Source organism: Psittacula echo (assembly GCF_963264785.1).
Source record: "Psittacula echo genome assembly, chromosome: 15".
In the NCBI taxonomy this organism is placed as follows: Eukaryota; Metazoa; Chordata; class Aves; order Psittaciformes; family Psittacidae; genus Psittacula; species Psittacula echo.
In genome coordinates this window covers 10,804,068-10,830,239 of record NC_137751.1, presented here as the reverse complement: position 1 = coordinate 10,830,239, position 26,172 = coordinate 10,804,068, and the positions used below count along the sequence as shown (strand labels likewise).

At 43.9% G+C, this 26,172-nt stretch overlaps 2 protein-coding genes across 4 annotated transcripts in view; one reads left to right on the top strand and one right to left on the bottom strand.

The window, feature by feature from the left end:
• The first annotated feature begins 3 nt into the window (after positions 1-3).
• CYB5D2 (cytochrome b5 domain containing 2) lies at positions 4-4,582 on the top strand. Its single transcript, XM_080630199.1, has 4 exons — positions 4-366; positions 476-616; positions 864-1,050; positions 3,419-4,582. The coding sequence occupies exons 1-4, from the start codon at positions 114-116 to the stop codon at positions 3,630-3,632; spliced, it is 795 nt and encodes a 264-aa protein (XP_080486325.1). The 5' UTR covers positions 4-113; the 3' UTR covers positions 3,633-4,582.
• Positions 4,583-5,684: 1,102 nt separating this feature from the next.
• Positions 5,685-26,172, bottom strand: part of ANKFY1 (ankyrin repeat and FYVE domain containing 1) — a 32,335-nt gene continuing 11,847 nt past the window's right edge. Inside the window, exons 7-26 of one of the 3 annotated variants that reach the window (XR_013958083.1) lie at positions 25,415-25,580; positions 23,101-23,305; positions 22,222-22,290; positions 21,310-21,509; positions 20,792-20,889; positions 20,174-20,396; positions 19,172-19,270; positions 18,058-18,211; positions 16,989-17,157; positions 15,848-15,966; positions 15,347-15,503; positions 14,282-14,482; positions 13,072-13,248; positions 12,506-12,653; positions 12,157-12,247; positions 11,701-11,825; positions 11,375-11,521; positions 10,790-10,880; positions 9,392-9,667; positions 5,685-7,602 (exon numbers count right to left, since the gene is read on the bottom strand). Coding sequence is in view for 2 of the 3 variants with exons in the window: in XM_080630197.1 (XP_080486323.1) it covers positions 9,535-9,667; positions 10,790-10,880; positions 11,375-11,521; positions 11,701-11,825; positions 12,157-12,247; positions 12,506-12,653; positions 13,072-13,248; positions 14,282-14,482; positions 15,347-15,503; positions 15,848-15,966; positions 16,989-17,157; positions 18,058-18,211; positions 19,172-19,270; positions 20,174-20,396; positions 20,792-20,889; positions 21,310-21,509; positions 22,222-22,290; positions 23,101-23,305; positions 25,415-25,580 (2,772 nt within the window). In the remaining variant the exon portion in view is untranslated. Of the gene's footprint in view, positions 9,668-10,789; positions 10,881-11,374; positions 11,522-11,700; positions 11,826-12,156; positions 12,248-12,505; positions 12,654-13,071; positions 13,249-14,281; positions 14,483-15,346; positions 15,504-15,847; positions 15,967-16,988; positions 17,158-18,057; positions 18,212-19,171; positions 19,271-20,173; positions 20,397-20,791; positions 20,890-21,309; positions 21,510-22,221; positions 22,291-23,100; positions 23,306-25,414; positions 25,581-26,172 lie in introns of all 3 variants that reach the window. The other 2 variants (XM_080630197.1, XM_080630198.1) reach the window with 2 other exon arrangements.

Sequence of the window (26,172 nt, the reverse complement as noted above, 5' to 3'; positions counted from 1 at the left end):
CGCGAGAGGGACAGTGTCCACCCGACGCGCGCACACCTGACGCGAGCCGGCCACACTGCTGTGCGGCGAGGAAAGTGTCGTGAAAGGGCCGGGCGCGGTCGTGGCGCGGCCCCATGCGGCGGGGCGCGGCGGCGGCGGTAGCGGCGCTGCTGTGCCTGGGAGCCGCCTGCCTGCTGGGCCGCGGGTTCGATCCCCGCGCCTGGCTGCCGCGGCCCCGCGGCCGCCTGCTGAGCAGCGCCGAGCTGGCCCGGTACCGCGGGACGCCGGGCGAGCCCGGCCTCTACCTCGCCGTGTTGGGCCGTGTCTTCGACGTGGAGCGCGGCCGCAGACACTATGGCCCCGGAGGTGCCTACAGCGGCCTCGCAGGTACCTCTGATGAGGCAGGGGAGGCCTCTGGGACCAGGGTTTGGGCCTGTCAGCGGGTTGGGGGGGCTGGGGTTCACCGCCTGCCCGTGTCCCGCTGCCTGCCCCACAGGGAGAGATGCCACCAGAGCATTCGCCACCGGCGACTTCACCGCGGCAGGGCTGGTGGATGATGTCTCAGCGCTGTCACCGGGCCAGCTGCTGGCCATCCAGAGCTGGCTGGCCTTCTACAGCGAGCGCTACGAGCCCGTGGGTAAGTGGTTCAGTCGGGGTGGCCACAGCAAGGGAAGCCTGCCTGCAGGATGGGGATGGGAGGCTGCGAACGCAGCCTTGGTGGACATGTCCACCTCCAAGGATGGAAGGGATGTAAAGCTCAGTTTGGTTTTAATGCTGGGCTGTGGCCAAGAGCCTCCTTTTTTTTGTCTTTAAAAAACAAATTTAAACCCTGTTCGTTTTCTTTGCCTGGAAACACTGTGGTCTTCATTGCTTTCCTCTGCCAGGGAAGCTGGTGGGCAGGTTCTATGACGAATACGGGGCACCGACAGAAGCTTTAAGGCAGGCTGAGGCTGCCATTGAGGAAGCTCTGAAGTTCCAAGCAGAAAGCGAGCAGAGGAAGCAGCAGTTTCCACCCTGCAACTCAGAATGGAGCCCTGCTACGGGCAGCAGGTTCTGGTGCTCCAAACAGAGGTAAAATCTCGCCCTCCTGCTGCCATGCTTGGGCCCTCTGGAACAGAGCGTTTCCGACCTTTCTTTGGATGCCCTGAGCTCTGTCATTGCCTCGCCTAGTAGCAGTGGCATAGGAAGGATGTCCTGACTCGCTATGTAGGCTATAGGTGCGGTCTGCTGACTTCTTTACAGAAGGGCATAGGTTGGTCCTAGTGTGCTGAGTGCTGGTATGGCTGGAATATGCCTGGCATGGTCCCTTGCTCTGTCTGCATGTATAGAATCACTCAGGCTGGAAAAGACCTTTATGATTATCAATTACAGGCCTTAACCTGGCACTGCTGAGGCCACCACTAAACCATGTCCCCAGGTGACACACATCTGACTTCACCACTTCCCTGGGCAGCCTGTTCCAATGCTTGACAACCCTCCCTGTGAAGGAATTGTTCCTCAGCTCCATCTAAACCTGCCCTGGTGCAGCTTGAGGCCGGTTCCTCTTGTCCCATCCCTTGTTCCTTAGGAGCAGAGCCCAGCCCCTCCTGGCTCCATCCTCCTGTCAGGCACTTGTAGGGAGCGATCAGGTCCCCCCTGAGCCTTCTCTTCTCCACACTGAACCCCCCAGGTCCCTCAGCCCTTCCCCATCACACTGTGCTCCAGGCCCTGCACCAGCTCCGCTGCCCTTCTCTGGCCCCACTCCAGCACCTCAATGTCTCTCTTGCAGTGAGGGGCCCAGAGCTGAACACAGGATTCGAGGTGCAGCCTCACCAGTGCCCAGTGCAAGGGGACAGTCACTGCCCTGGCCCTGCTGCCGCACTGGTGCTGGTGCAGGCCAGGCTGCTGTTGGCCACCTGGGCACAAGCGGGTTTCTGTTCAGGCGGCTGTCAGCCAACACCCCCAGGCTGTGCTTTCTGACAGGGCAGAGTCCACTGCCGAGGAGCAGTGGTGCAGTTCTCTGCTGTGTGAATTGGAGTCCCTGCGTTTTGTCAGCCAGTCCAACAACTGCTGTCAGCCTCCACCCAGTCTGGGGCTGCACGGAGCTGCAGGTTGGGTTTCTCCAGCATGAGGCAGTGGAGGGGAACTCCTCTCACTTTGTAGGTAAAAGGCGAATGATGTCTCATCCCAATCAGTAACTTAGGAATTTTATTTCTGAGGCAAAAGCTCTGCTGTCACCCTGGAATCAAAATCAGGTTTCAGAAGTTGCCGCATGCGCACGCAGTCCTCCTGTTCTCAGGAAAACAGGACAGAAATCCCACTACTCCCATCTGCTGCATTCGGACAAGGAATGCAAGGATTAGCTCCTGCTTTTGAGGCAGTTTCACAGTGTGTCTCACAGGGCACTGCCACAACGGTTTTCACTTACTACCGTATAAAACTGAGCTTGAGCTTTGAATAGTCATTTCCTGCTTGGCCTGTTTAGTTGTATACCTCTCTCAGTTTAGGGACTGTTCTGGCTGAAGACAAAATCATTCCACAGACCACACTGCAAAATGCTTCGGCTTCATTTCAGTGCACCAGTAGCACTGGGAGATCTGCTGTGAATGAGCTTGGTGCAGCCTTGGGGCTCCATGTTGTGTGGCAGTCACTTGTGTAAAGGTTTACAGGCGTAAAAGGGGCAGTAGTTAGGGGATCAGGCAGGATTTGGCTAATAAGGACACTGAAGTAGTTGTGGAAGTCCTTGAGACTTGGGTTTTTTTCTTTCTGGCCTAGTTCTTGGAATCTTTGTGTTTAGTCAAGGCACAGAAGGCGGCGTGTGGTGATCTGTGAGCAATTAGCTACACCAAAAAAGGCATTTTTGCTATTAGACACGCTGTGCTATGTAAGGCTGTGATTCCTCTTCCAGCAATAGAAACGCAGGCAGCAGTTGGTTGCTCCCAGAAGGGTGAGAGCATGTACCAGCACTGTGAAACTAAGTTCAGGCCATGGGTTTCTGAAGCACAGCCGCTAAAATGAACCAGAAAGCTGTGAGATGTTGAGAGTCTGCCTCAGTAGGCATGTCTTTAGTTCTAACTCTCCCAGATTATCCTAGGCTTTTATCTACTGATTCTCGATTCACTTGGAAGCATTTTACAAGGGCCTTTAGGGGCAGGACTAGGGGGAACGGCTTTAACCTGCCAGAGGGGAGACTGAGATGAGCTCTTAGGCACAAGTTCCTCCCTGTGAGGGTGCTGAGGCGCTGGCCCAGGGTGCCCAGAGAAGCTGTGGCTGCCCCATCCCTGGCAGTGCTCAAGGCCAGGTTGGACACAGGGGCTTGGAGCAAGCTGCTCCAGTGGAAGGGGTCCCTGCCTGTGGCAGGGGTTGGAGCTGGAGGAGCTTTAAGGCCTTTTCACTCAAACCAGTTTGGGATTCTGTGATTTCCACGGGCTGGAATTGTGATTTACTTTTCCATTCTCAGTGGGGGAGTGAGCAGAGATTGGGCCGGAGTCCCTCGGAAGCTGTTCCACCCGGGGTCCAAGGGCAGCCGCTGCGTGTGTGTGAGGACAACTGGTCCCCCGTGGGGGCAGCCGGACTCCACCGAGCACCGCGACAGAGGCGACCTGGATAACCCTCACTTGCAGGAATACAGCGGCTGCCCTCAGCTGGCAGAGCAGTGCGTCCTGAAGGAGTGACTCCCAGGGCTGGAGTCGAGGCCGCTGTTAAGAGCCCCGCAGCGAAACGAGCTTTGTATGGGCAGCTCCAGCTGCGTTCCTCTCCATCTGCATGAAGGGGCAATAGCAACCTCACGTTGTGACTCTTTAACGTGTGGCGATGGAGTTGAGAGGAGGAGGAAACACTTCAGCCGAATTAGTGGCTAAAAAATCAGTAATGGGATACTTTCTTAGTGCTTCATTCTGATGGTATTTTTACATCTGGCAACAAACTGTAAGATGCAAAGCCTGAATTATACTTAGCAACTGATTTCTTGTGCAGTCAGGAGATGATTTTGTGCAACGTATTGTGTTTTAAGGCAGCAAGGTTGTGAGCACAGGAACTGCTGCAGCATCTCTGATCCCAGTTTACACACAGTCCACCAGTCATTTGAACTCTGCCTGCTGCATTGTAGTGCTGATACTCCTTCCCAGTCAACTGATTTACTCCAAAGTTTAAAGGTAGCAGGGAGAAGCCTGAATGCCTCCTATAATTAACGTAGGTAGTACCTGGGAACTTGTACAGCTTGGTTACACACAAGCTTTATCAAAATCTTGGAGTACAGAAGGTGAAGGTCACAACTGTATTCCCTCATTTAGTGTTTGTATTAGATACCGTGCAAAGAAGATATTGGGAGCCACCTACGAGGATCCTTGTTTAATATTAACCTCACTTTCCTGTTCCTATGATTCACTACTTTCAGGCTACTCGGATGAGGAGCTGGTACCGCTTGGTAGCTGATAATAAAAGCAATGTGGCAGCATGATGATCCTGCTGCAATCTGCCTCCTGCTTTCATGGCACCTCCTCCCACCTGGTATATGCCCTTTGGACTACAGCCCGAGGCTGGGTGTATCCTCACAGAGCCCAGCTCCATAAAATCTGTGCAGATTTTATCACAGGTGTCAAAATTCAGTGATATAAGTGACTCCCAAAAGAGCAGGGCAAGTTATTACCATTGCTGTGTGGGGCTGAAAGGGACAAGGGAGCACCTGCAGAGGGCTTAGGCACTGTAAATCCCCAGGTGCAGGGAAGCAGTTGCTGGTTTTCAAAGAATCTACTGTTATAATCAGTTTCTGATGTAGCTGCAGCCTTGAGAGACACAGATTACAGAGTCCAGCAGTGGCACACACGTGTGCTGAGCTGTGTTCAGTTCTTTTCCTTCAGGCAACTGCCACCTATGAATAAAGAGCTAGAAGACATTTATAAACTTAAGTTTTGAGCTACTGCCACCTCTGAAGAGCTGAGTAATTGGTTCATAACTGGGTGAGCTCACAGGAGGCCTGGCAGCATTGCTTTGGAGTAATCCCTTCCTGGCAGCAACAGCAGGTCCTGCAGCAACACTTCTTGCCAGTGATATTTATAATCAGGCTACAGCTGTGGATGGGACCATACAGCTGGGATGCCTGAGCACTATGCAAATAGTGCTGGAATGCTGTGGGGATTGTTCTTATCTTAAGAGCCACACCAAAACCAAACATGCTGCTGCAGGAGGAAGACAGGATGGTGCTGCTTTAACTTCAGTTGGTTGAAAACCAGTTCACAGCTTATTCCATGATAGTGTTCGGTAACACTAGAGGGGGAGTTCAGCTTGCAGTAGGGATAAATCATCTATTAAAGCAAACATGGAGACTCCCTCAGGGACATGAAGTGTTCCAAAAGCTCAACTCCATGCTCCTAGGGTAGAAAAGGGTGGGAAAGAATAGTGACAGTTACACAGCGGTCAAGTGCACAGAGGCAGTGCTCTAATAAAGCTCACCATTCACCCATACTTTAATAAGTTTTATTAATAAAAGACTAATGCATCACAATCTCACCAAGATGGTTTGGCGGGTTCCGCTATTGCACTGAAGCTTTCCTTATCCTGAAGTAAAGCTGCAGCAGTTACATCTCTTCCAGGAGGCCAAGCTGCCCACCAGTGTGCAGCTGAACACACCAAGACTATGTTACTCATCCACTGAAGTGGATCTGAGCTGAGAAGTGATTTACTCTATGGACCAGCTCTGGCCTGTAGGAAGTCAGGATTGTTTCATAGGAATGATTACAGGTAAGTCTAGTATAAGGCATTGGAGACGACTAGGTGGTATAAACCAGAACAGTTGTAGCAGTTCCCCAACATTCAAATGAGTACCTAGAATAACCTCAAAACAAGGAATGCAAGTTGTGATGTGCTGTTGTGTCACAGCCCTAGTTTTCCTTGTGCCTTGTAGAGGACAGCTCACAGAGGGGCAGCTGTCTTTACAGGAGAGACCTTCTGAACAAGGTTTGCTACCTCACGATGCATGATCTAGTTATGCATTTTTATTACAAGTAGAATCATTACACAACAAAGTAATGCGTATTGGAAAAATACATTTTTACAATGACTCCAGACAAACATTGCAGATAAAAACGCCATTGTTCTAAGACTCCCTTTTCTATTTCACAGAGGGTATTAGAATGGTCAGAGTTATCTGTCACTTGTACAAGCTTTGATTTTTCTAGAGACGAGTTTGCTGCAGTACCAACGCTGCTGGTTACAGGAGAAAGAGGACTTGCCTATTAATATTGGACCTACAAAAAAATCCAGCCTCAACATCCCATATTGTTACAGGTTAATTTAGAAGCACTATGCAAGGAGGTTGTACAAGCCAATGACAGAGAGTCATTAAGGCATCTGTCAGCTTTTAGCCAGCAGCTTGCTCTGCTGTGTTAGTACCTTCCACACCAACATTCTCACTCCACTTAGTGGTGTGAAACAGTGATTACACCTTTTTCAGATACACTACACTTGAAGCCAGACCAGGTTTTGCGCTTGTGTAAGAGTGCTGGATGACTGCAATCCAAAGGAATCCGGGCTCAGAACAAAAAGCTACAGTATGAACCACCACAGACTTCCCGTGCAGCTCTGCTGCAGTGCCCACAGCCTGGTCTGACAGCATCACTTCCTGAGACACAAGTTTGTTTTCCATTCACCCTCTTGTTTAACACTTGGCAGACTTGAGTCCTAAGTTAATACCACTTAAAACCAGCAGGGGTGAAGGGAGGGGGGTTTGGTCACAACTGTACTATGCTACAAAAAGGAAGGGCAGTTCTTTACAGAGTTAGAAATGTGTTGACCGCTACTGCATTACCAAGTGCCTCTGTTCACATTTGTACCCTGTAGCAGAGCACTGGCAGCAAAACTCCCCTAAAACATCAAGGGTCAGAGTGCAGACTAATACTAGGCAGAGCACATGAAGGCCTGAGCCGCACCAGTTGTGTGCTGGGCTCAGCCTCTTCAGCTGAACTAGAACAGAACAAACTTGGGTTTTGGTTCGAGGTGTGAGCTTTTTCCCTTTAACTGGCAGAAAGCTATTTAAAGTTGGCTGGAAGGAGACCATCTCAAAGGCACTTTAACATGATCAAATTTGCTGAATTTAGTTCCTTGAAACTCAATGAACACTTCAGGCTGTGTGTTAGTTCATGACTAACTCTCTCTTTCAGATTTCAGTAAGAAAACTTGTAGTGTTGGCTGCAAACAGCACACAAGGAGCATCAGATGTTGTTTCCCAGATCTCTCCTAGAGTTTCACGCAGTTACAATTAATAGTCTACTTCAAAAAGAACAACTAGCCAGCCTCAAACCTGCCATTCAGTTCAGCTGAATTTTCACAACATGTATACTTTTCATAATTTAAAGGGTTATATTCTGTTACAACTGAGCTCCCTGTTCCCCTGCTCCTTCCACCAGGGAGTCATGGAAAATGTGACGTTTAAATGGTTCAGGCATTGCATGTTGTGTGGTTTTCCAATGAAGATGAAGTCCTTGGGCTCTACCTCTATCTTTCAGTACTGTGAGCACACACTTAGCGCTCCACATCACAGCAGCTCCCAACCAAGGAGGAAGTTAGCACATGATCACAGGATACAGTACAGTCAAGACTCACCAAATGCACTTTCTCTCCATCTAGAGACTTGCAACCAGTGATACTCTGAAACATAAGAAAGCAAGAGACTAGAAATTCAGTGTCTTTCCATCATCACTTATAAAACCAAACTGTAGCCTGCAGTTCAGTGCTTCAGACACCATTATTTTCCACCTCATGCCCCTAGGGTATAACTCCAGAGATGCACCACTTGTATCAGTAACAGTGTTAGAGACCAGTTGTGTCACCCAAGGCATTCTGTTGCAACATGACAGCAGCAGACATAAAACAGAGATGCAAATTTCTATTATCATCCATTATTCTTCTCTAGTGTTACAAGAATGAGATTCCAGTTATAATATATGCATATTGGATGATCAAAGTGCAGATCAAGTGAGACTTGATGTGAAATTCATCGTGCAAATGTCAGCAATTACACCCTCCTCTACCCTTTGCTTGTACAAGTCTGAAGAAAAACCTCAAGCAAATCTTCCATGAAAGCAGCAGTCGGGTTTATCATCCCATCTTACTCCTTAAGACTGATAAGTCACTATTCCAAATAGTGTGTCACCAACTTGTCCATATCGTACACTGGAGGAGATAACAGTCATCAAATAAATGCACAGTTCATGGAGTAGAGATGAGGAATGGTGAGTTGAGTCTAAACTGGGATAAAAACAGCCTTAAGATGGCATGTAGTTTTGTTTAAGTACACGTTTTTCTGACTGAAGCCTTTGCCCACCAAATCACAACCCTGTCTATCAGCAAAGTACTTTCCTGTTTCCTAGGTATTGTGGTGTTGGATTTTTACAGATTCAGCATGTTTAAGAGAGCACAATGAGCCTAGATTAAAATACTGCAGCTTAATCCAAATCCCTGGCACTGCGCCACCACTTCAGCATCCTTCCTCCAAGGCCAGAGGCTAATAGGAAGCCTCCAAATACACCACCACTCACCAGCAACCCTACTAAAAATGGGCCCATATTTAGTGTCTAGAGGTGCAGCACATTCTACACGGGTAGCGTTACTGAGGCTCCTGCAGCAGTTAACCAGGGTCTCCAAGCCAAAGGAAAGTGCTACTTTCCCTCCTGGGATTCTTAATGCACTTCAGCATTTATTGCTGTACTGAGAGTTCCACTACTGAACCAGTTTTAGTGTTTCTCCATTTAGCGTATGCTTAGTTAGGCCTTGCAGCACACTTACGTGCATTTATACAAGTTTCATGAACTGGAAGGACTAGCAACGTAAATATGAAAGTGCAACAAAGACGTGGACAGTTCTGGCAGGTATGAGCAAGAGGATTCACTGGCTAAAACAATGCTGCACTTCTCTTGAACATGCTAAAGCTAATGAGACATTTACTGAGGAGGTATCAAGCTGTGGATCTGCAATTCTGACTGCTTTGCATCAGATGTTGTAAAGCTTTCTGTTGTAAGGCCACAATTCTTGAGCTATACTTGGAACTACCCCATTTTTGAAGAGTTTCTTGAAATGAACAGCAGTTGCAACAGCTCAGTCTAGCTTCACAGGAAGTCTTCTCTAGAGAAAGGAAACATTTATCTTTAAGACAAAGCAAAGAAAGATACCTGGTTACCCTGAAACTTCATGCCAACCTCTACTAAGCAGCCCAAAAGCCACAGGACTTAGTAGAGTTGCTCAGTGCAAAGCACAATGTCAAGGACAGACCTGTTTTGCGCCAATTCAAACATCAGCCTAGCAATGTGAGCTTCCATACCCCACTGCAACTAGAAGAGGGTCTAACTTCTTTTGTCACTTAATTTTAACGTTCCACTCAAATTCCTAGTGAAGTCTATCACAGCCCAATACATTTACAGTCATACAAAGTCATTTATACCAGAATATATCATATCAGGGTCCTTAATTAATTCAGTCTAGTGCAGAAGACATGTATAGGCCTCCTCTTCCCTATCCAGAGGGCTTGTAAGCAGAGCTGCTGTCAGGAGCACTGACTGGGAATCCCTTTACTTCCACAGCATACTAGGAGACTCCTCCCAGAGTGAGGACATCAAAGCAGATGTTGCAAACTCGAACTGGCTTGTTCAGATCAAATTTTATGATAGGAATCTCCTTTGTTGAGCACTTATGGCAGAGCAGGCGTCCACAGTGTCGGCTGTTGATAGAGGAGTGGAGAAAACTAAATTTACTCACAGGGAACACCAGGGTTTTACTGTTTGATATTCTTTAGCAATGACAGTATCACTAGAAAGGTACAGTAGCAATTGAAATGCTATATTTTTCTTACATCTTTTGATATCTCTTACTTAATAATTAAATACTAATGCTAAAACCCCATACTGCTTCTGTACTAGTCACTCACCTAGTACTACTTCAACTGATGCATGTGTAGTTTCTCTGGACATTGGCCAGAAAGAAAAATCTAAGCTTAACATCTGTCTAACTCAGCACAGCTTATAGAAGATCAGACTGGTTAAGAAAACGCAACTTGTGTCTGCACAAGAGCAACTCATGTTGGCATCTTCAATCACTCTCACATTACACACAGCACCCCTATCCTAAACTGGCAGTAGGTGCCCAGGCCTCTCATCTCTCAGATCAAGTCAGCCCCACTACTGTAACAGTGCCCCAATCCCTCTTTTCTGCCTAAGCAATAGCTTAAGCTGGCCTCTGGGGAAGACAGGTAACAGTAACTAAGGGCTATAAACGTTGCTCAGCAGCTGAGGGCTAGTTGAGCATGCATCAACTGAAATACAGCTGGTTATGCAAATATAACTAAGCCAGTCACCCTACTCCATAGACTGCCCAGGGCTCATGGAGCTCTCCCGCACAGCAGCAGGCTGTGTGCCAGGCTTGCTTCTTGAGCACAGACACTCTCAGCCTTAAGAGAAGCCTTACTGCATTAGATACTTGCTGAAACTTGGAAATCCTCACTAAGGGATATAAAGGACTGGTTGTGCGTATATAATCCTTTAGACATAAACTGTTGACCAAGTCTGGGACTAAGTCTGGATCCTGACACACCTGAACTCCTCTCCGAGGAGAAGTTTAGAACTAACGGGGTCCTCTCTCAATTTCATATTTCCAACAAATAAGGTACTATTTTAGTCAGATTACAAGTAACTCATCTAGGAGAGGATGGAATGTTTCAGCTGGATTACTGGTGATACACCTACATTAACATGAAGGTTTCCTAAACCACCAGAAGGAACCAGCCTAGCTGCATTTGGAAGAGGAATCTGTTTCCTTGTAAGCACAGCAAGATGTGTCACATTACCAGTGATGCTTTCTTGTTGTGACTCCAAATTTGGCAGTGCATTCGTAGCAGTTGGAGCCATCACACCAGGGAGGTTCTTTTGTCAGCATATCTGTCAGAGGCAAAAATGTAAATGTAAAGGGGCTCAGACACCTCGAGTACACTGTATTGTTAAGGAGGCTTCTTCCAGTTTTTGGTTGGATCCAGTGTAATTCATTTAACTACTCCCTCCTGTAGTAGCTGCAGTCTTGGTTGTTAGACAATGTATAGTTGCTTTCAACACTGCATTACCCACAACTATACAGCACAAGTTCAAAAGCAGAATCTAGGTTTTTGGGCTACATTAGCTATGACACCAGCCAAGAGTCTCCATGTCTATCCCTTCAGAAAAAAGTAGTATTTGACAGGTCTGTGTTGTGCAACTTCAGCTGATCATGAGAAAAATTACTATTTCTACCCCCCCATTTAAAGTAGCAGAATATTCAGAAGTTCACCCCCTCTGGAATTACTGTCATCTAAGACAAATATTCTGAGTTCCTTCCTCCTCTAAAGTATCTCAGAAGCAGAAGCTGAAAGCACTTTCCAACTGCAGCAAGTAGTACTTACCCAGCAATCTGAAGAGAAGCTGTTTTGTAGCAACTTGGTAGTTGAAGATATTGACTCCTTGATTATTATTAACTCCAAGACGAGCCCCAGCTCTCACTATTGCACGACACAAGTTGGCATTTCCCTTCATGTAAGCCAACAGGAGCACTGAAAAATAAAAGCCAGACACTTCCCTGCTAATAGAGCATTAGGTCTTGTGTTACACTCGGTGTTTGTATCTTACTGTATTTAACATATTACTGCAAATCATTCCAGCTTTAAAAGTGACATACCATGAATAAAACTTGAGTGACTTTCAAGTTCAACAGCCACTGAATCTCACCCACCTGTGTTTCCTTCAGCATCAGGTTTGTCCAGAGGGTATTCTGGCATGCATTCCAAGAAAAGGTCACAAATGGCTGCTGCATTATCTTTCCCATATTGTCCCAAAATATGCATCGGTGACTGGCCTCTGGGGAAAAGAGTTGGTTATCCTTAAGTTCTGTTTACTACTACAATTACTTATCCACTCTCTTTGTCTTCAAGTTTGGTTCAGATTTAAACATGGCTACACTTAAGTAGCTTAGTGCATCATACACAACCGCCTGCTTTAGCTTCCTTTTCTTGGTATACATCATTTCCTCACAATTTATACACAGCACACTCTGCACACTTCACTGTAACATCAGCATAGAAATGCTGTAATCCAAGCCAAATACTTGGGTTTTTTTTATCTAGTCATACCAGCACATATTTTAAACCAGACTGTAATCCTTTTAGTCTGTTAAGACTCTACTGATTACCTGATATTAAAGGCTTCTGCATCTACATTGCACTCTGTGAGCAGGACACGGATATTGTTTAGCCGGCCATGCATCACTGCCAGATGAAGAGCTGAAAAGAGAAGTTTCAAGAATCTGAAGTAGGTCATGTCAGCAGTAATCACAGTCTGATAAAATAAAGCACTCTCCTTCCACTTCCCCCACCTTCCCTCTCCAAAACTTCTTCCACCGGCTTTGATTTCTTGGACTTTCATCCCTTTTCACCTTTGACAGGTGAGCCCATTCAGTGGGCAATCTCTACCACTAGGAGACATCATGAACAGACCTACTGAACTGTTTACAACTACTTGTAGAACTTTAAAGAGTTTACCATTATTTCCATTTTCATCTACAGCTGCAAAGTCTACTCCATTCTCCAGAAGGACTGAACAAATTGTGGGCAAATCCTGCTGGGCTGCTAAGTGAAGAGCAGTCTGCCGGTGCTTAGTCAGTTCATTCACCTGGGCACCTGCAAGCAGCTGTCGAGATGCAAGAAGGAATATGTTCAAAGATGTTTTCTGGGCTATTAGCCAACAGTTTATTTCTGTGAACGAAGCACACACAACTCCACTGTACAGAGATACTTCTAGGCCTCCAGCATGCATAAATGCTATCGTTACTCAGCTGCTGCAGCTTGAGTTCATGTTTGAATCTGCAAAAAGCACAAGGTAAGGGCTCCTCCTTTGAAGTGAGCCATGCTACCTAGTGATTGCTGCAAGTCAAACATGCTCATATGAAGGCTACTGATGCAGCTCAGCTAACAGCACATGCTGAGGGAACGTTATGCAAGTCAGTTGTGTTTCAGGAAGAGTGGTGTCACCTTCAGCTGACTTCTCCAGCCTACATTAAGGCAGAAGGTGCATTTTTAAGTTGAGGAAAAGTGACTCTGATACATACCAGATTACGCACAATGATCTCTGAGCCAGCTTGTACAGCCAGGTGGAGAGGTGTTAGTTTGGAGGCATCCTGGACCCGAGAGTTTACATTAGCCTGTACACTTATGAGGAACAGCACACTCTCAATGTCTGAGTTCTGAACAGCTACATGTAGGAAATTCCGACCTTTGTTATCAACCTGTGGCAGAAAGGGCACATGAAATGAAAACCATTCTACTGTAGAACAGTAAATCATTATGTCGTAGGACCTATTTTCACTAAGATAACTTACTCTCTTGAGGTGAGCTGTAGTCTTGTTCCTTCCACTCCTTGATAACATTAGAGACTTGATAGATGTGATATTAAATTATCAGCTAAACCTGCCCACTTTAGTCTGCTTCAGACTACCTTATTCCTACTTTATAACCCTGTCATTTCCTGACCACACACTGGAGAGTATTACAACAGAAAGTTAACAGCTGCTGGAGTTAAGTACTGAGCAGCAGTTAATGGTAAAACTCAGTTACATGAAGCAAACTTGAGTCAATCTGGCAGTGAACACTGGAGAAGGAAGCAACATGCAATCCTGCCACACTGATGCAGTGTATTAATTTTTTACTTTAACACCAAGTGCATGTTGTTGTTCCTTTCTGCCTTGAAGCTGATGTTAAAGCATATTTGGAACTGGCTGTACCTGTAGCCACGTTTTAGATATATTACAAGAGCTCACTAAGCGCTCAAATACTTTACTAGTAATTAAACTTAAACAGGATAGGAAGAAACTCCTGAACAGCTGCCTGAAGCGTCACACCAGAAGCCTGAAGATACAGTTGGACTGTTTATAGTTCAGCATGAGATCTATATTGAACTATTTTAGGTCAGGGCTTCTGTTTTGAACAGCTTTAGGAGAGCTAGGTAGTAGATCATTTTTGAACTAGTTGAGCACAAGAGTAGGGTTAGAACTTTCTCCTTAAACACACATATGCCTGTTCCTCAATTTAGTACTGAGGAGGTAAGGTCTGATGAGACACTATCACTTGATGTTCTTGCTCACACACAGCACATACACCCCTACAGTTCCCTAATAAATCCTGCTACAGAAAACTAGCATCTGGCAAATGTCATTCCATGTGAAGCCACAAAAGGATAAAGCAGAATTTGCTTGTGGAACTCTTGTTACCACAAAATAGTGCAGTAATCCCACTAGCATGCTTTGAAAGCTCCCAGCTTACCTGTTCAGCAGCTCCTGGCTCCCTCTTCAAAATTGCTTCAGCTGCTTTGTTGTTTTTATATGTCATAGCACAAGCAAAGGGGGTCATTCCTTGCCTGTCACGGACATTTAGCTTAATATCTGGATGTGAAATCATAAGCTGAATGATAACATTGTGCTGGTTGCTAATGGCAACATGGATTGGAGTTCTTCCTTCTGCATCCTAGAAGGAAACCAAGAAGTTTGTTATATGGAGATTGAGTAATACACAAGTCCTTTCCTCAACTTCAGATTTAGGGAACTGATTGGTTTTGCTTTGGGATAGGATACCAAACAGTTGCAGTGGGAGCTCAAATCCACAGTATAAGCAAGGCAAATTGTTATCCATTTCTCAAATTGGTTGACCTCAAGCCTGTGTTATACAGCCATCTGAGTAGCTCAGAGTACCATGTCCCATGTAGGCAGACGTTTTGGGGACAGAGATAAGCATTCACACTTAAGTTAGCAAATTCAAATAAGGTGTTGAGTCCCTTGTCTGTCTCAAGCAGCAGTTTACAGCCATGGCTGCTTTGCGACTGTGTGTTCTGTCATTCATTTTGATGTCATTTTCAATAGCATCAGGATCTGCAAGTGTTCTGCATTCATTTATTCTGTTGCTATTTCTCAAGCTTTTGTTTAAGGATTACTGTGTAATCAAAGATGAAGCACAGCTCATTATGTATCACCTCAGTAACAGCAGACACTTCCCAAACATACTAACAAAGTAGAGTATTCTGTGGTTTTACACTGTAGCTGCTCTAATTATTAACTGCAGCAAAATACAGCCCTGCTTCTCCCTTTAATTCACACTTGGGACAGAGGAGTTCATTTCAATCACTATATCAGAAAGCTCATACTGCAAGATGTTTTCTGTATCATTGTCTTCCTTCAGTATAGCTTCTTGAATTAACCCACTATATGGGCAGATAAACACTAGATCTGGTAAAAAGGGACAGGAAAATACACAGCTGAGAGGAAAGTTTGGTTTTGCTATATTAGAGGTGAAGAACAAAATTCAGAAGGAATTGTGCACAATTTCTCTATATACCTGAGCATTGACATTGGCACCAAACTCCAAAAGGCACTGGATCACCTCTTCTAGTCCCCAGCAGGCTGCCAAGTGTAAGGGTGTCTGTCCATCATGAGCTTCCTCTTCTCCTTCTCCATTAGGGCCCGGCTTTCTGGGACTATTCACATCACAACCACTAAAACAAACACGATGCAGTCAATTTATTACATTCAAACCAGATTTAAACTGTTCCCAAAAAGGGTCAGAAAAAGTTTACAAGATCTGATCCAGCAACTGCTGACACATTCTACAAAAGCACAAGTTCCTGGTTTTAGTCTGACTCTTGTCATCAAGAACATGATGGTAATATAGACAACAGAGTGCATCTAAGGTTAGTCATATTTCCGTAAATGCCATCCACCCACCAAAAGTCTAATGAAGCACATACCTGTTACTGGCTCAAAATAGCAATCAGTTAATTTATTCCAGGGAAATACACACACGCACATTAGAAGGTTTGTATTTTAGAAGGGGGCTGACCTGCGGATAAGAAAGCATGCTATCTGTTCACTGTTTTCATCAATAGCTCTATGAAGAAGAGTCTGTAAGCAGCCACTTGGTCCTGACCCCCAACAGGTTGAATCACAGCCATGCCTAACCTGGAAGGAGAAGCACAATGAGGCAGTGAAGGGTATTTAATGTCTCCAGCAGGATCCTATTACTTTATGAAGTCTTTGACCAATGTTTCTGAAACATTACCCCTCAAAGGCAGAATCTGAGATGCCTTATCTATTCTTATGACAGATAAGGCCCATTTAATTGCTTTCCTATTCATTCAGCTAAATGGAGACAGTTTTTTCAGGTACTGAATTTCTAGTATTTGTATTCTACTATAGAACTACTTACTCAAGCAATGTGGCACTTCACTAAGACTTGCTCCACTCCTTTACAAACTATTTACAAGGTTTATAAATGAGTAGATTCAGTGTTGACTCCACAAGGATTCTTATCCAATACCAGCACAAATGGTCAAGTAGTTACAAGAAGTATTTCTCAAGTCATTAGCACAGCCTTTAAATAGCTGTCTCTAGCAGACAACTGGATATCAGAGACAAAGCTCTCAAGTACCTTCCTAATGAAGGAGACATAAGGATGTCTACTTGCATCTTAGATCTCCTGCTGGATCACCTATGCCTGAAAGTAAATAGTCTTAAAAGCATAAGCCTTTAAAGGCCTTATTGATGGAACTTTAAGATGCAATAGAAGCCAGCACATCCTCTAAAGCATATATGAGTGTTCAATATTATTCTGGAAGCTGATGATTACACATCTGCTATGGTACAGACTAATGTTTTTAGTAGATCCTTACTCCTTCCAGGATTGGGAATTCAGATAATTTAATTATATTACTATTATTATAAATTTAGTATTATTAATTTTATTTAATTACATTACTTTTATTACAGTGGCTGCAAAATATTTGGCTGTGCAGACTAGTGTTTATAAAAAATTTCATAAGCAAAAGGAACTTTTGGTGAAGAAAAACTCCTTGAAGTTAGATAGTGATATAGAACTACTACTCTGTTCTTTCCATGCACTGAGTTTGGTTTTACTGATTTGCCCATTGTTGCTAGCAAGATGCACAAAAGTGAGGCTAAATTAAGCCAACTGACAATCTTACCAGAGTTGATGCAATATCTTCCAGATTATTCTCTAAGGCAAGCCATAAAGGAGGATTTCCTTTCTCATCTGGCACAGACATGTCTGCTCCCCGGGTACAAATAGCATCAACCACAAGAGGGAGCTGGTTTTTTATAGCTAGCTGCAAGGCAGTCTCTCCATCCTGTGTTCTGCAATAAGAACAGTCTGAAGTGTGTTACTACTCCATTACACAGTAAGGCCTCATATTACAGTAGTTTATTGGCAAAGCCAAGAATTATCCCCTCGTGTGTATTTTTACTGTGTTAAGACCATAACTCTACAGCCAACCAAACGCACCATGCTAGCTTTTCATCACACCTATGTAGCTTTACCTTCCCTCTCTCCCTTTAGTAACAAGTGATTCTAAAGTTTGAGAAGCATGTCAGACAGTCATTTCCTGAATTGCTGCCATTATTTGATCAGAGTTCCTTCAGAGCAAGCCCACTGCCCCAGAAGCAAACCATAGCATTGTAGTAACACCCAAGCAACAGTCAAGTAACAACTGTTAAAAAGCTGCAGTTAGAACGGCATTATTAGGCAGTTTGTGCCCATGATACCCATTACAGCATAGCTTGCCAAATGTGAAAGACAGCCTATCAGTCACGTAAGCAGATAACTGTTTTGTTAAGTCTAATACCTTGTCTAGTTGATACTCAGGAGGCAAGTTCTACTGGAATCTTGCTGCTAGAGCTACATCTGATAACAGTTTAGATGGTAGAAAACGTGCAGTTCCAACAAGCCAGCAAACAAATGAGGCTAAAGTTCAGTACCATCTCTCTAGGACTCAGAGGTCTGTAACAGAGGATTCTGTTCTACCTAGAGTTAAGTGACACCTCCCTCTGCAGCCTGAATATGAGGTACTGAGCTACGGAGCTATACATGCATATAGCTCCCATTTCACATGTGTAATCCCTCAGCCATGACTACTGTCCTAAAAAAAAACCTCACCAAATGCATAACCAAATCATGACTGTAAAACAACTTCAAGCCATTATATAAAGACAGTCATCACTACCAGCTCCTAAACACATAGCCAGTTAAGATCTTACCTGACATTTATATCTGCCTGATGTTCCAGCAGAAAGAGCGCGCTCTTGCTGTCTTGTCTCTGTATTGCCATATGTAGTAGAGTCTGTCCATCTGACATCGTGTCATTAATGGATGCCCCAGATCCAAGCAGCTGGGCTGCTATTGTGTGCATGCCTAAAGAGTTACAGCTTGTTAGCATTTTACCCTTAGTTCCATAGAGACACTGAAGATTACTAAAGCTTCAGTCTTTCAGTTTCCAGTAATAGAGCAGGAGATACAATGAAACCATAAGCCAAACCAATTCATGAAGCTACCTAACTTGAATGTTCATTTATAGATTTACTGACTACTGAGTACTTTTTGTCTTGCCTGAAGACACAAGATATGGTCTGGTATACAGCAGAGTTTTCCATTAGTTCTGCCAACCTAGTTGTAGTAGAGTTCTCCTTAACAGTACCTACCCTAGTCCTTGCTACCACTTCAGACTTCTGTCCAACAAGCGTACCAACTTCATAAGCTACTCCCTTGAATATTACTGTATGAGATGTTTAGCTTAGTTCTTCCTCCTTTATCTCAGAAGCAGGTAAGGGGAATGGTAGAGAGAAAGCTATATTCTTGTCTCCTTTCACTGGAAAGGCAAATGAAAAGCCTGGACAGTGAAGATGTTCGTTACACATGGATGACATCTAGAATTCCCATACGGAGCAACATCACTAAGCATTCTGCCTCGTCTCTTAAGTCCAAAGTATGAGAAGTCATCTCCCATACGCTGCTGTTTCCAACCCAGTAGGACCAGGCTTAAATTGATTCAGTAATGACCACATCTTTTGACAACATCCTGATACTATTGAAATGTTTTTGCTTGCAGCAAGTAGGCACCTAGTTTTCCTCAAACCATTCCCTGCCACATTCCAGACAAGAAAGCATCTTCTGATTCAGTATTTCAAGTTCCATTCCCCTTAAAAACTACAAGCAGCTCACCTTCCCTTTATGAAGTCAGCATTACTATATTAACCAGCATCTAGAACAGTTAACCATGAACAAGCAGTAACAGTGATGCGATACAAAAACTACCAGGGAGCTCCAGTGGAACACATTATAGCTTCAGTATCATCTTGGTTTCAAGGCACATACCTGTCCAAAGAGCCAATCCCAGCACAGTCTGGTCTCTCGAGTCCTTTAAACTAAAGTCAGGAATAATTTGCAAGTTGTTGGTAGCATGAAGAGCATTAGCTACAAAAAAAAAAAAAAAAAAAGAAAAAAACCAAACAACCAAAACCAAAGCATAAAGGAATTAGATCATTCTTGCTCTTGACCTGCAGTTGCATACTGCAAGCTGCAGGAATAGCAAGGTCACATTTTGAAGTAGGCTGTCCCTTTAGCAATCAGCTTGAAGGATCCAAGCAAGATACCTTCCGCTTCCCAAATGTGGTAGGATTCAGATATTGTTGCCACTACTGCCTAATCCTAATGCTACTACTAAAAAACATTCACATTTCTATTAAGAGGCTTAACCTGCCCCCTTTTCTACCTTCATTACCATGTAAAATGCCATATACAAAGCTCTCAGAATGAATAGTGGAAGCTGCACTGCAAGATGGTGGCGGCATCCCTCCTCAGCTCCCTGGGATGAAGCTTTTCCCAGTTCATCTACTCCCTTCTTAATCCCACTTACAGTACGAGACAAAGTAGGCCTTGCTTCAGTTGTCAAACTCCCTTCCTGCTGCTAGAAACGAGAAGCTGAACTAGTTGTATTTAATAAAATGACATCTGCTAGTGTTTCAATACTCCAGTCTCCACTCTACTATAATACTAGCATTATTCTGTGCAAAATCCTCTTCCTGAAAGAGTTGAGGGAGGCAGAAGTCTTGCCACAGAAATACACCATTATCTGTTTCTGATTCCAGCACTTACCTGAACCAAACACAGGAGAATTTAGAAAGATTCATGGACAAGTCAATTTTCTAGTCTTAAGAAGCAGATGATTTGAGTTCAAGACTATGTTCAGGTAGTCTTATTAATTGCTCTACTTAATGTTTAAAGGAAGACATTCTTTATTAGGAGTTTGTCAAAACACAGTTTAGATGCCATCCTGACAACTGATCCACTACAGTCTGAACCAGAAAAAAACCCTACCTTTTTGTTCCAGGATGACAGACACCACATCTGGGTGATTGTAAGCAATAGCCATGTGAAGGGGAGTTTGCAGATAAACATTCTCTGCTGTTGGAGAAGAGGCATCCTTCTGACCAACCACTGCTTCTGCTGTCTGAATGTTTGGATTGGCTCCTTGTTGCAGAAGTTCTGCTGTCAGGTTTGCTAGGCCATGCCTACAGGCTGTATGCAGTGGTGTTTCTCCCTTTAATAAACAGGGTTTGTTATTTTCAACTAGGTTAACAGCTTGAGACATGGAGAGAAGTAGATTTTAAATTACTATGCCCCCAAGAACTGGTGTGAAGAGCTTAAATCCTGGCAGCTAAAGCACCTTAGGACTTTCAAACAACACAGCCTTAGCCTATATATAGGACTTCATTACAAACAAGCACTGTTAAAAGCAATTAACAACTGGAGATGCTGCAAGAACAATGCCAGGAGAATGCAACAGTTGTCTGATCACTAGTAAATATCTGAAAACATGCAAAAGGCTCAGCAAGCATTCCAACTTGCTTTAAGCTAGTTAGCAGTAAGAGATCTCTGCTTAGTTCTGAAGGGAAATCAGGAACCTCAGACTAATCTATTAGTTTCTGCTTTTACCCGTTTGTTTTGGTGGTTGACTTTTGCTCCATGAGTTGCGAGGAAGAGAGAAGCTGCCTCGTTTCCAGCACCAGCTGCCCTCTGAAGCAAGCAGTTTCCTAAAGGAAAACAGGAACACTGTTTGGAGCGCTATTCCAATCACACTTCGATGCTAACAAGTTTACTAACACCTTCCCTACTACCACAGAACATCAAATTCAAAGCCAAGAAGGAAAATCCTACCAATAGTCCCCTTGCAATGCTAGACTGTCACAAGCACTACATTCAGCAATTACATCTTCTGAAACTGTAAAGAGGATATTAGGATCTGGCAAGGAGTCCAGATTTTCTGTCACTTCCTGCATGTCAAGCTCAGCTTCAGAGTGTGTGTTCCAGCTCTGGGTAAAGCTACTACCACCTACCATTTGTTATGCAGCAAGCACTGCTGAAACCTCACTCAGCTCCTCAGAGTGCAGTTAGCATTATGCAATTAACTTACAAGCCTTCCACCTACACAGAAATACAAACCTCTGTTTTACCTGTTACTGTGTCTGGAGCGTCTGTATTGCTGCCTTGCTGGATCAACCTTGCTGCAAAACTGTTCTCATCAAATGAGGTTCCATTTACAACAGGGGCATCCTCAAAAGGGTTTACAGCCTGATCAGACGATACAGTGATATACTGAACTGCAAGCCACAGAGCTGTGCTTCCTTCATGATCCTTCAGCTCCAAGTCTAGTCTAAAAATAAGAGTTAATGTTCCCCAATTTATACCTTAAAAAGTGGTTCCTCAATGCAGCTTAAGTTTCAAGTGTCTGAACAGCTGTACTAGCTTATCTAATACCTCAGTGACAACCTTTGCTTGCCAAGAAGCCTACTGTAGCTCCAGTTACTTCAGACAGTTTGTGACAACCCTGAAACAAGCTAGACACCTTACAGTAACTACCAAATTTAAGCTCATTGCTCCTAGGAGAAGCATGGCCATGGTACATTTGGGCTCCTGCAAATCCTCTCAAGTTTGGGTAAACTGCGTGCAAGAACTGCAAACCCAACTACAAAGAAACTGAGTAAAATGAACTATTCTGCTTCATCACCCTAAGATAATACACCTGTATTAATTTTAAGCAGAACCCAAATTAAACTCAAGAACATATTCACACATTTAGGAGTCATATCACTCCTTTTAAAGCCACTACAAATGAAGTCATTGCTAAATTATTTCACCAATCCCTCTTTGAAACAGAGATGCAGTTTGCTTCCTCTTTACAGTAGGGCACAAACTTACTTGGCATCTGGCATCCTATTATATAAAGCCTTTCCCACTTTCGCATCCCAAGCTTATTGTTAGCCTTACTGTATGGCAAAAAGGCACAGAAGTGGTTGTTAAACCAGTTTGCGTATCTTCACTGTACAAGGTAACTTCAGTGTATTTTACATTTAAGTGAGACTTACTGCTTGCACTGGAGAAGCTGACTGAATACAGGTTCATTCCTGACCACAATTGACACATGTAATGGGGTCCTGTAATTGGAGCAAAGTACAGTTACATTAGTACTAAGCAGACACTACAATTTTGCCCATGGTCACCAACATGCCCCTGCACATTTATGGGGTTAACTTTCATCTCTGCTTTCAGAAGGGCACAAGCACATCTTGAAAGGAAGAGCTATCTACCCTTTTAGTAGATATAATTCCAATTAATTTAGTAGAAGCAACTCTTTAATGTAAGAGCTAACCTTCAAGGAAAAAGCAGAAGAGCTTGGCCTATCACAATTGAGATATACTAGAATTGAGATATGCTATACAGAATTGAGATATATTCTAAGTATAGAAGACAGTATATCAGCATAAGTACAAGTTTTATGTACTTCTTTGCCAGCCCAACCTGACCTGTAAAGCAGTTTACAGGCCCAGCACTCCAGATAAACATGCTGCAGATACTGGCTCTTTGAGATCATTTCAGTTTCACTGACAGCTTCAAAGAGAAGTACTTTTCAGAAATACTACCTGTCATATCAGTTAGCTTGCTTTACTGTTCAGTGATTCAATAAAGGGCAAAGTAATTGTGTTCCATGTGTTCTAACACAATCAACTCATCCCAGCTTTCTATAGCTGGCTACATTTAATTGGTCATGACAGGGTACCATGCAGTCTGCACAGCTTTCTACTTTCAGTGCCACCCACAGGTCTCAAACTGGATTAACGAATTGACCTTTCCTGCTTCCAGTATCCCCTGTGCTTTGCTGGCAGATCTGAGCAAGTCCTTAGCAGGCTGTATTTAATCACTAGTGTGTTCTGTTAAACTAGTAGCAGACTTCACCCAGTATTTACCTTCCTTTGCTGTCTTGCATATTTGGATTGGCTCCTGCCTGTAGGAGGGACTCTGCTATCTGTGCCATCTCTGCCAAGACATCTGGCAAATGCTTCTTGGGGCTGTATGAGGCCACAAGGTGCAGAGGAGTCTCCTGGTCTCCCAGTGTAGCAGCATTCACACGGGCACCATTTTTAATGAGAAAGTTTGCAGCAAATTTATCGCCTTTTGTGAAACAAAATAAGGTTATTTATGGATATATACTTCATATACCCCCTCTACAAGTGCAGAAAATGGATACATGTGATTTCCCTTCACAACATACAGTTATTTCAATACAAGTGTCAGCTCTTAGAATGCCTTAGCAATAGGTAACTTCCAGAGCACTTCCCTGCAAAGTCAGGATTAAAATATTTCATAACAACCCCTTGAAAAAAGTGGTTTGCCCAGAGGTTGCACGTGATTAAAGTCCACACACCAGTTTATTTGTTACAGGGATACTGAGTTTGCTAGTCTATCACAATAAATCCATTGCTGCTTAAGTGCACAGTTGGACTAACTGTGAGACTAAACATACAAATAGCTTTTGATCAAAAGTTACTATTCCAGGGCACCAGTCATAAGTGTGTAGTTGAAGTTAGTCATCATCTGTTCAGTCTTGCTACACAAACAAGCAATAACACAGCCTTTGCTCTTGAGAGTTTAGGCCCCACTATATATAGGATAAAGCCTTCAACAGTTCAGATGCACCATGCACAGCAATCCTAAGAACTCCCTCTAGAGAGCTCAGAAGTCAGAACTTATCATCACTTCAGTACATGGAGCACAGATGCAGAGAATCACTTCAGGATAATACTAATTCTCCTTACTCGAAAGACTACTTTGAATAGACATATTCGCAAGTTGCTTGTCCTGAATGCAAGACTGGAGAACAAAGAAGACTGTTCCCCTGTTTAAACAATATATGTTGCTATATTATTTCTGTCAGCAAAAACCAAAATCCCATTTCCTGGATTCCACATCTGACATTCCCCCACTCTCCACTGATAAGAAATGAGAATCATGTGGCAAGTTCAGAAAACTTGCTTTAGCTCCATTTCTAGAACATGTGATTGTTAACAGTGATTAATTCACTGAAGCTTTGGTTACTGAAAAGCAAGCATTCACTCTCAGAGCTCTAGCTTACACTGAAAGCAGACATTAGAACTAGAGGACAAACACTAGCATTAAGTATGAAGAGCAGCCTGCTGCAATCTCTGGTGCTTCAGAAGGCTGCAGCAATCGCAACACTGACCTATGCCTAGAAGGTCTCCTACTGCTGCTGCAGTTTCATTCACAGGATCAGACACCAGCATTACCCTGTTTAGATACGTAGGAGATTAAAGGAAGAAGTTGGGAGCTGTATTTCAAGCTCACAACACTTAAACTATTGCCAACAGTCCAAAACAGCTTGCTAAAAAACAAAACTTATGCTTTTCATTTGTAGCAGTACAACACCCATGAGGTCCAGTCACAGCTCAGGTTCCTGCTGTGCTTGGCTTTCCAGAACAGACAGAGCTGCCAAAGGTATCAGTGAAGGCAACTAGTAGCACAAGGCATTCACTACGGATTTTTACAAGACTTTGGCCACAGTCCCAAGATGCTGCTTCTCCAAAGCCTTCAGAGTACTGTGGTAGTGGCAACCAGGTCCTACTGTGCTTCAGTTCTCCTAAGATGATGCATTCTCCATTCCAATGTGGAGAACAGCTCAAGATAATCATGTAGCTGTATTCAGACTCCACACCAGTAACTATGCTACTATTCACTAGAGCTTTGAAGATATTCAAATTGACATAGAAGCATCTTTACCCACTCCTCCTCTTCTTCCAGTCATTTTTCCTCCCCTGAAACTGCTATTCAGTAGCAAGAACCCTTGCTGTTAACCATAATCAGAAAGTATATACTGCATTCAACCGAGGTCTAGAAAAAGGCTTCATAGAATCATCTTGATTTGTGACTAGGCTGTCATGCTTCATTCAGCTATTTAGCAGAAAGACATTGTGTTGTCAAACCAGAACACTCGCTACATTTCTTCCTCTGGCACACCATCCTCTACTAGATTGCTTTGGATGTCATGTAGTTTCAGTTTCATTCACCAGCCAGCAGGCTGGCTGTCAAGATGCCAAATAACTGTTGCTTTGAACTTAAAACCAAACAAAGAAATAGGACAAAGTTCACCCTTGACAACTTTCTAACTGCAATGACTACTAAAGTGACACAGGGCTAGACTTTGGAGTATGTATTCCACACTGGGAACAGCTGCAAGTTAAAAGGCTTCATATACTATTTACTTACCTCTTTGGATGGCTTTATGTAATAGACTCCAGCCACTCTTGTCTGCCCTATCTACATCAGCCTTGTAGTTGACCAGTGTAGTTGCAATACTCTCCAATCTCTGGGCAAGGGCCAGATCCAAAGCAAGATCTCCATTGTGATCCAATTCATTGAGCTTCCCAGGAAGCTACAACACAAATGCAGTCAACTGAAATTAGATGTATGTTCACCAGCCCAACAAAATACTTTAAAAGGCCGTTTCAACTACCGTGATGTCAGACCTTCGTCTCTAATGCAAAACGCTGTGCTGCCTTTAGGTAAGTGCGTCTTACACAGGAAAACCATCACAGGTAGCCTCACCACATAAGATGGTGCTCAATGAGAAAACCAAGTTCTGTTTGCAAGCCTTAACTCACACAAAGCAAGGCTACTATGGTCTTAAAAGATGCCACCTAAATATCTTACTCAACATAGTACTAGGAAGAATTATTCAATCATTCCTTTAAGAGACTTCAAATCCCAACTGGATTAGCACCTAAGGGTGCTAAGTACTGCTACAGTCCCAGTCTCCAATTAGGATTTAAGGCATCAAAGGACTAACTGAATAATACTTAAATAATTCTTCCTTCTCCCTTGCTACGGGGCAACTTACCTGCTAGTGTTCATCTGATCAGAAAAAGAGGTGTTACCTCAACATTCAACAGAAGAAAAGCATTTGTACAAAGAAATGATGCTTACTGAACTGCCATGAAGCAGCAAAGTTGACTATTATACCAGTC